The sequence below is a fragment of the Echiichthys vipera genome (assembly GCF_963691815.1).
Source record: "Echiichthys vipera genome assembly, chromosome: 8".
Lineage (NCBI taxonomy): Eukaryota > Metazoa > Chordata > Actinopteri > Perciformes > Trachinidae > Echiichthys > Echiichthys vipera.
In genome coordinates, this window is record NC_139833.1 from 7,868,017 (window position 1) to 7,878,106 (window position 10,090).

Genomic DNA, 10,090 nt, shown 5'->3' on the forward strand with positions numbered 1-10,090 from the left:
AGACTGACGCAAGGGTCCCGCAGCATGTTGTTTCACTAATTGAGTCAGAACAGGCAATCTGGAAAGACTTTGAAGGTATAATGAGAATTCAAATGGCCCTTGATGTTATCAGCCTGCACAGCCCCACCGTTCATCAGTTTCTACCTTTATTTTGCCTTTTTTGTTATTTCATTTCCAGTGTTATTGATTTTTGTAGTTATTCGCAGCCTGATGTTGTTATAGAATTTATTTATTTTTTTACCCCGACAGGCTAATTAATCTTAGGGCGTTCATCGCTGCTTTAGTGATAAGAGGAAAAATGATTCTCACCCTTTTGTAGGGTTGTGGTTTCTCTGTGCTATTGTTAACAATCTCTGTGATTATAATGTCATTGCCATTAAATTCACACTGTTTTAAATATTAATCAACCCATCAATTGTTAACTCGCTGTGTGCCAGGAAATACTGATGGTGTTTTAATGAAACAAAAGCAGCTGTCCTTTCTCATTTGTATGTTATGTATTTTAGGCATATTTAAATACAGGTCGAGTTTAAAAAATAGAGATTGTTTCACGCACATGAAGTCATGATATACGTAGATTTGTTTTGTTGTGGGGCCGATCATGCAACTAATCTCTGTCCAGATATAATGAACCTCATCTGATCACATTATATTCATCTTTAACTAATGCATATTAAAAACACCTTGACTCTCAAATCGAGGATTTTTAATCCTGTCTACTATTCCACAGCTCTCAAAGGGATTTAATTTGGTTCAACTGCAGGTTCCTGTGTATTATGCAAAAACTGAATGTGTTGAAAACGAGGTGCTAATTATTCCATTTGAGAGGTTGTAATTACATCCTTTAGACTGAGCAATGGATATTCCAAAGTGGCTCCCTCTCCTCAGTGAAGGGTTTCGAAACAAGTGCAGCCCAGTCAGCCGTGCAATAGACTGACCCGTGCAGTCTTGCCCTTTGCAGTGGGAATCTCCAGCTCTCTCTCTCCAGTTTGTTCCAGGAAAAAGTCACATTTGTCAAAAAAATCCCTTCTAGTATGAAGCGCAGAATGCAAAACAATGATGGTCTCCACCGGCAGCAGCTTGTTCATGTGTGGAATTATGTGTTCTGTGTGCGGAAAGTAATTTAATTTAAAAGTTCATGTTGTAGTTGATTTGATATTCCTGAACAGACAGTGGGGGGGCAACAAATCAATCAAATATGGATCAGAGGATTTTCCCTAAGTGTTGCAGCACTGTGGAGAGGAGAAGGGAGGAGGTCAAAACTTCCCCAGTAGAGTTAGGTAACTGCTGACGGGAATGGGCTGGCCCTCTCGCAGGGATGAGGCAACACTAAGCCCAAGTGTGTATAAATACCAGAACGCTCTGCATACTCAACCGTCAGACAGCGGAAGGACTCTAAAGAGCTGACAAGGGTCACAGAAAGAACTGAAGAAATCCACTTGCCCGGACAATCACCATCCATCACTGGAGCTGAAGACTACAGTGAAGATATTGTGGTGCTCTTCGGTGGCCTGACACCCATGAGAAAAAGACCTATCGGCTCTGATCTTCAAAGGATTTAATAACTAAAGCATTTAACCCCCCTCCCCCCCTCTAAAATGAAGGCAATCAGCATTGCAGTTGCAGTGACACTCGTGCTCGCCTTTATTTGCATTCTGGAGAGCTCCGCCGTCCCATTCACCGGGGTAAGACTCTGACTTAAAGTCACTTCATTTGCTTGTTAGCTATAAATGTTTTGTCAGGATGCTAAGATGTGGCTCCTAAATGTGCGTAATTCATTAACAGGTGCAAGAGCTGGAGGAGGCAGGGAGCAACACTCCAGTTGCGGCATATGAAGAAATGTCAATGGAATCGAGGACGGTATGTTCAATTGACTGAATGAATTAAGCCAATTACTGTGAGCAAATTAAAATTTAAGTGGATGTGTTCTCCCCATGGAGTGCCCTGGTGCTCTCTCGACACAAGGAGAGGATGAAATGCTGGAGATGAATGCTCATGTGTCTTGTCTTCCGCACAGATGCCAAATCACATCAGGCAGAAGCGCCAGAGCCACCTCTCCTTGTGCCGCTGGTGCTGCAACTGCTGCAGGGCCTACAAGGGCTGCGGCTTCTGCTGCAAGTTCTGAAGATTCCCGCGACGGCCGCACAATATTAATTTATTATGCTTATTTTGTCTTACAACGAGAAATGACCTTTTCTAGACCTCTGTCCAATGCATTTCCTGTGCAACACTGTTTTGTTTCACTTTTTAAAATAGGTATGATTCATGCAAGAGCACTGTGAAAAAAAAATGAAAGATCTGTTCTTTGTATTTATTTTTCTATGTTTTAATACTTTCACCCTGTAAGTATTTTTGTAAGGTCACTGATATGTAAATGAGTTTCTAAAAATAATCCAGATGTGACTGTTTCTTCCTCCAAATTAAGTCTAACAAGTTAAGATTTGGTGTTGAATAAATAATGAACATTTGAACAAATGCCAAAATGGTTTTTGTGTCATTAATGAGGAATTTAACAGCAGTAGGTCTTTTTACTGAGCCGTATTATAAGGTTATTACTTAGCAGCAGGCTGTTGCCATGGACGCAGTTCTGATCTGTCTGACTCTGGGACCATTTTTAAATCGATAAAATCATTTTTAAAATCAATATTTGGTGTCAAACTATTGATTTCTTTAGCAAGTCAGTCTTCAGTAATGTAGAGCAAGTGGGTCATTATTGCAAATTAAACCCCTTCAGGGTGAATAGATGTGCAAAATAAATCTTTTGGATGTGCTGGGGACACATCCTTAGTGATGTGACGTGTCTCTCAACATCAGAGCGCCTTGCCCAGTCGCCCCAGCCGGGGTTGATCAGGCCCCGACTTACACCCCAGCAGCAACAACCAACGGATCAGCCCTCTTAATCCAAAACCACAGGTGGCTTTCCCCGCGGCTTCACTCGCGGATTGAATGGCCCTCTTCTGTGCCATACCCTGTAATGCACAATCAGTTGAGGACTTTGCAGAGTGAGCATTTTGCAAAGCCTTTACTGCCCACCTCTGTGTGCTCATACAGTAGTAGGTCTCCTGGCACATCTCCAAGTACTATGATCACCGGAGCATATGTTGAATATTATTCCTGTTGTCCAGTGGTGTGATAAATCATCAACATCATAAAAAGCAATGTAACCTCTTTGAATCAAAATTGCTGTAGTTACCTGTGCTCAATGATGTGAATGCAGCATCCAACACACTCCAGATGCTACACTGTATTACCACATTAAGAATTCAATATCACTTGAAGTAGGTTTTTCCGCTATGCAGAGGACTCTCTTAAAGACATTTTTTCATTGCAATGGTTATTTTTCTGTTTAGATAAAAACATATCAATTCCTGTCCTCTCTTTGAATTTGATATTGTTGCTTCTCGTTAAATCTTGGCACTGTGTTAGGAGTGTTTTCAGAAAGTGACATATTTCATGTTTCCTGCAGTTTATTTGAGGTGCAGTAAATAGAGTGGAATAGTGTCAGCTAAAGCAGTTTTACAGTCAAGGCAGGTGGACTTCTCAGCTGGTGCTGTACTGCAGAACTTCATCATGACGTAACAGATTATTCGTGTTGTGGAAGCTTTGCAATTCACCACACTGGAAGTACATGTGGTACATAATATAAAACAAAAGACAATCAATTGAGTACATGGCAAAAAGCGCTCACTCGTTCACAGATCATTATAAATAAATAATAATAAAAAAACACTATTCATAGGGAAGTGCAAGGAATGTCATCTGTGGTTGGTTTTGTACACAGTCTATAAATATGTTAAGATGGAGGTACTGCAACAAGCAGGATGACAGGTAACTCCTGAAACGGCATGCATTAACGTACAAGATTGAATAGCGTTAATCAGTTTGTCTCCGGCTATGAATAATTACGGACTCATCCTCCACTGACCCACAAGCAGGTGGAGGCAGGGCCACCGAGTGGGACCTGAAGGGGCAGCTCAGGGAGCTTGAGAAAAGGCTCTGTAACATGATTGAAGTGGAGAAGAGGCAGAGGAGCCAGATCAGTAAGTATAAGGAGACACTTTGGTCGTTGCTAGGAGTCCGGGAAGAGTTAGAAATAAATAGCTTCTGTCAAAGGAGCTTCAGACTGTGGAGATGAAGTAATGTGAACGAAAAGGTGACGCAGAGGTCACTCTGAGGTGTGCAGGACACCCAATATATTTGAGTTCAGTTTTACAAATTCAGATGCAAAACTATAGTCAAAATTTTTCAGCTTCTGAAGTGGCTGCCTGATGAATGCATTGGGGGCTGGTCAAAGGGGGTTTAATTACAGTACAGTCGCAAGCAATGATAAAATAAAATTAAAAACAGTTCCTTTTGTTGTGGGAATTTTGGATATTTGTAATCCATAATCATAGTTTTGTCAGGTCAGACACAGTTCAGTGTCTCCTCTGTCTAACCTTCTTAATGGATAATGCAAATAACTAACTCATGATGGTGTAATGGCATATTTGTGCATCTGTACCCTGTGTTAGAGACCTTGTGATGAGAGAGGTTCAGAATGTTCAGAATTGTAATGTCTAAGGCATGTTTTTGTTTGGTCTAAAGACGTGCTTAGCGCGTCTCTTCCCCTAAAAGACTGGGCACGATTCGGCTCGTTGTCATTCCTGCAAGACTCTAGGCTTTGTGAGGACACAGGGGTGAACGTATTTTTGTCTGCAGAGGAAAATGCTTTGGCAAAATAAACCATGGAGAAAAAGCCGATCCTGTTGGTTGATCTTTATTGAAGAATCTATTTCCACAACACTTTCCTTTTATGTCACCAAATAATTTGCAGTTCCAGTAGTTCAAAATGGCAAAAATGTAACTACTTTAACCACTATGCCAATGTGAATGTAGCTGAACTATCAGCAACTACTGTAAAAATGTAATTAAACTACATGTAACTCAGTACTCCCCAACAGTGTATTATCTAAAACGGGTACAACTTGATTATTACTCACAATGCATTACCACTGCTGGGAAGCAAAATCTAGCTGTGGAAAATTCAATACAGCACTGGAGTCGTCAGATTACCAGTATCGACGTTGTGCCCTCTGCTTGCTCAGAAACGTTATTGCAGCTACTACTGGTGAGAAAATAATCAGTTAACTCCAAAGATGTGGCACTCACTATTCCACCTCAGCGAGCGTGATATCTACTGCTGAACCGTGGCATATCAAATCAATCAATAAGAGCCAGAAAAAAAAAAGAATACGAGTGGTTTAGAAGAATTCCCATGGTGTTGTCACCAAAAGAAAAACAGGCGGCAGAGATTGAATTCCTTCTCTGGACGACCAGTTGTAAATTTCTATCACTCATACACCGTCGGGCTCAACAGTGAGAGGGTTGCTCACGTGTGTAACTTTCTTTTTTACACGTTATCATCAGTGGGTGTTTTTTTTTTTTTTTTCTTCTTGCAGATTATTACAGGCTGTGTGTGACGAACCTTGCGTGTTACCTTCTTGCTATTGCTTGTCATTAACTCATTGCTGAAGGCAAAAACTATTTTAAGAGTCACGCTTGTGTGTCACGACACATAAAGTGTTGTCGGTGTTGGGAATTTGAGATCTCAAACGGATACACTCGGTTGTCGTGTAACTCCTTTTATGTTAGACAGAGAAGATGTGAGTGCGTGTGCGTGTGCGTGTGCGTGTGCGTGTGCGTGTGCGTGTGTGTGTGTGTCTGCGTGCGTGTGTGTGTGTCATGACAAAAATAAGGCAGCCACCAAAATAGGGAAGCACAGCACATACAGAAACTCCAACTTCTCCCTCGAGATAAATCATGCAATCAAAATTGAAAGGAATGTGGAGGACTTCGTTCTCACAGACCAAGTGGCAAACACTTGAAAAGATTCAACATGAGATTTGTTCACAGTAAAAAAATAATTATATATATATCAGTTCAATTTACTTTTGTTTGCTTGCTCCTCCCAGCAGTACACATCATTTTGCAATATCAAAAGTGTGTCAGGGGTAAATAAACAATAACCACACGGGCTACTACCGCCCTCATGAGTGCTCCACGCGCACATCATATGCACGTGCTGGTGCAAACAAGTGTAAGGCTGATACACAGACACAGGACTTGTAACAAATCCCTTGAATAATTGCTTGCCTCTTGCACATTTAGACAGTTGTAGCTTTATAACATGCAGAATTTAATGGCACAACAGCTGCTAGCATCTACAACAAAGTCGGAAATCTGTGATTCATTACCCACGTTTTTATCGCTTTTAACACTTCTGTCCCACCAATCTTCGGTACGTCTTCCATTCATTTGACTGTGCAGATGCTCATGGTGGGCCTATACACTGTGTTTGGAAACAGAGATGTTTTTAGAGAGGTAATTGTTTGTAGCACGTACCATCATCCCGTTATATCACACTAGCAGACTACCGACTGTGGAGTCACGTTTATTATTCATCCATGCAGGAGTGAATATTGCTTCAGGCTATCTATGAGGGACCTGATGTCATTATGTACAGGGGACTGCTGCCAGTCTATACAGTAAACTTGTGGAGCTTTTTCTAATCTTATGTGCATCAACAAACCACTTGCATTCCTATGTGAGTAGTTTTGGGTAAATTAATTGAAAATAATTAATACACAGATTTAAATTAATTCCCCTGCCGTCTTGGTGGCAGTCTGAGGTACATCAGACTACATCCACTAAAGCTGAGTCCTTGTAGTTATTTTTTTTTTCCACAAAAGAAAGTAATAATAACAAGTCAAAATAAAATTATATGAAAAATAAAATGTAAGTAATCAAAGTAATGCATCAGTGGACCTCCAAAATGTCCCCTGTCCATGTGTGTGTCACCTCTCTCTCTCTCTCTCTCTCTCTCTCTCTCTCTCTCTCACACACACACACGCACGCACGAACAAACACACACACACACACACCTGGAGAAAATTCACTGCCATCAGTCAGTTTTAACAAAGAATCCTTTTCATAATACTCGAGGCCTAATGACGGGTGATCATTTTATAAATGGCCATGTCTTCTGTGTATCGTCATTGTCACAACTGCCATGCACACTCAAGATCGCAAGATCGCAACTGACATCCTTCAACATTTATCATAATCTGACAGCACTCATTTCTAAGTGTCTCTCTTCTCACATGACGGTCTCATGTGGAAACTTAAAAAAATATAATAAAATTTGGCCTGACTGTTTGCTTGTGAGCATCAAAAGGGGCAATGCTCTGACATGAAACTAACAACCACGGCATGGATAGCTGCGTTCTGGTGATAACAAAGACCTGACCTAACTTGAGGCTGGTAGGTCGGCCCCATTTACCTGCCGACTCCACTGAGCGAGTAATCTCAGCCTGGATGTAATTAGATTCTCTGTGGACCCGTCCATTGCAACAGTCTCTGAATGCAGAATCTCAGTTGAGGTGAAGTTCATTTTAGTTCACGCTTTAGGTGCAAAACTGCTAACAGCATAGCTACTGTGAGCCGGGGTAGCTCTACTTCTTCCTCTCATGTTGGCAGACTGGACACTAGCTCTTGAGGCACAAGGAGTATTACAAAACAGGACGGGCCGGGGCTAGCATGGTTATTTTGGGTTGTTTTTTTTTTAAATCTCTGCAACACAATACATGCGTCTTTGACATAAGATCATAACTGTAAGCCTACTCCATCACGCACTGTTGATAATGTGCATTCATTCATTCATTCATCTTCAACCGCTTATCCCAGGGGTCGCAGGGGGCTGGAGCCGATCCCAGCTGACATCACGCATGAGGCGGGGTCCACCCTGGACAGGACGCCAGTCTATCACAGGGCACATAGAGACGAACAGAGACAGACAACCATTCACACCTATATAGATTTTAGATTTTTATAAAGCTGATAAATGGTCATCAGTGCGGTCTTAATATAAACTGCATCACTTAGTTGGCAGATGACTTTTCTACCTGTTTGATGCATGTTGAAAAGCTTTCAGGAATCACTGATATTTCAACCAACTGGCACTCGATTAGAAAAAAAGCTTGTTCTAATCTAAAATAATTTGACAGATTATTGCATGAAATATAAGGAATAACCCTGTTACTCAGCCAGAAAAATGTCCCATCTTGGAAATACATCAAGTGAAAAAAGATTTTAAAATATCCTTTCATTTTAGTGGCTAGCAAAATAAAAAATAATAAACAGACTAAAGGGTTAAATCTTTTATTCCAGAATCATTCTAACCTGGCACTTTATATTGGAGTTATTTGATCCAGAATTGGACCCCACTCAACAGTTATTTTAACACCGACCTTGCGTGATTCTAGGACCCATCCGCGTCAAGGTCTTGTACCCTCTGGGACTTCACTGACATCACCTGTTAAGTGCTGGAGTGCAAAAGGCTGCATTTCCTCGAAATGGTAAAAATAGGAATGGGACAACGTTATGTTCCAACATATCGTGTTTCATATTTCAAAACATGTTGGTGTCAGGTCTTTTTATTTAAGTTTTTTTGCTTCCTTCACAGCCAGTGCACGTGCGGGACTGACCGCCTGATTTGAACCTCTCGCAGGCTCTTGCTTTACAGACTGAATAAACGATGATTGTTAAGTAATTAATTGATTTAGTCAAACTGCTTCATTAATCAAAAGAAAAAGAAATGGTTGATGATTAACTGTTGCATAGCCTCTGCTTACATTCCTCTGCTTTCATGTGGTTGTTTTTACCAGAGTTGTTCCGATTCCAGTATCCAATACTGCCTAACCTTTGGGCGGCAGTAGCTCAGTCCATAGGTGACTTGGCTGGGAACCGTAGGGTCGCTGGTTCAAGTCCCTGTATGGAGCGTGGACTGGTGGCTGGAGAGGTGCCAGTTCATCTCCTGGGCACTGCCGAGGTGCTGTTGAGCAAGGCACCGAACCCCCAACTGCTCGGGGCGCTGGTCACTGGCAGCCCCCTCGCTCTAACATCTCTCCTTAATTGCATGTATAGGTCCTGGTTATGCGTGTGCGTATTTTGGGCCTGTGTGTGTAACATGTATAATAATAAGAGTGAAAAAATTAAATTTCCCTGCGCGGGATAAATAAAGTAATTCTTCTTCTTCTTCTTCTAAAATGCTGGTATCTGTATGAGTGAGAATGAGAGCCTAGCCACTGATCTGATACCATGCAATTTAGCCCTGAAAAACCCACTTTCAACTAGCATATTTATATTTGTTTATCTTTATGGCTGACTGTCAAACCATATCATAAAATAAATGATGTTGGCATTCATTCTCTGTGTATATCTGTATAGGTATTTTTTGTCTTTTACCAGGGGTTTAACCACAATGATAGCAATCATATAACATCCATACACGGTTAGCAGCTGATACAGAATTATATATTTTTTCTTTAAGGTATCACAGCGGTACTCATTATCAACCAATACGCAAGGTCAGATATCAGATCGGTATGGAAAAAAACAGAATCAGAACATTCATGTTTTTTTAATGTACCATCTTAAATCCTTCTTTCTGTGTCAATTTAATATGCCAGGCTGAGCAGCCATGTGCCAGTTCTCCTTGTTTACCAATTTCTAAAAACGCTTCCAGGCTCTCTCCAGTTAACCTGTTTTAATTTCACAATGCTGTGAATTGTGGGCAATTCTCTTATTCAAAGTCTGCAGGAATGTGAACATATGGAGAGTGTTCATAAAGGGCTCAAAATGTCTGTGAGAGCCCTCAACAAGTACTTGATGATTTCCCAGTGATACTGCCCGGAGCCCTCGCAGACTTTGCAGAAACGCGCTTCAGAGTGTGTGGGTGTGGAGATTGAACCCTTTCTCATCCCAGCTCCTCACATACCAATACTTTGTCAGTCAAACTGGTGCTTCACTGTGGTCACAGATTTAAACTCAAGGAACACTTGGTTAACATTGTGAATTCAAACAAAACTACTTATGTAATGTTTTAGCAACCAAACTATTGAGTCCTGTGTTTGTTTGATCCATCCACCACCCTGACCTCCAATATTGCCGCAAACGAGTTTACAGGTTCAGTCCTAGTGTGTCTCATACCATCACTTTAGGTGCATTATGCGGTGTTATCAATGCAGAGGAAGTGTAACAATGCATCGAAATT

General features: G+C 41.2%; 1 protein-coding gene across 1 annotated transcript; it reads left to right on the plus strand.

Moving 5' to 3' along the window:
* The first annotated feature begins 1,399 nt into the window (after positions 1-1,399).
* hamp (hepcidin antimicrobial peptide) lies at positions 1,400-2,373 on the plus strand. Its single transcript, XM_083919126.1, has 3 exons — positions 1,400-1,685; positions 1,786-1,860; positions 2,018-2,373. The coding sequence occupies exons 1-3, from the start codon at positions 1,599-1,601 to the stop codon at positions 2,123-2,125; spliced, it is 270 nt and encodes an 89-aa protein (XP_083775252.1). The 5' UTR covers positions 1,400-1,598; the 3' UTR covers positions 2,126-2,373.
* The last annotated feature ends 7,717 nt before the right edge of the window (positions 2,374-10,090 follow it).

What these genes read in the sequence shown, in the direction of transcription:
- hamp (XM_083919126.1), top strand. Translation starts at nt 1,599, where the DNA reads ATGAAGGCAATCAGCATTGCAGTTGCAGTGACACTCGTGCTCGCCTTT. An exon ending in CCGCCGTCCCATTCACCGGG is followed by an intron (nt 1,686 to 1,785) that starts GTAAGACTCTGA and finishes ATTCATTAACAG; the next exon opens with GTGCAAGAGCTGGAGGAGGC. An exon ending in TGTCAATGGAATCGAGGACG is followed by an intron (nt 1,861 to 2,017) that starts GTATGTTCAATT and finishes TCTTCCGCACAG; the next exon opens with ATGCCAAATCACATCAGGCA.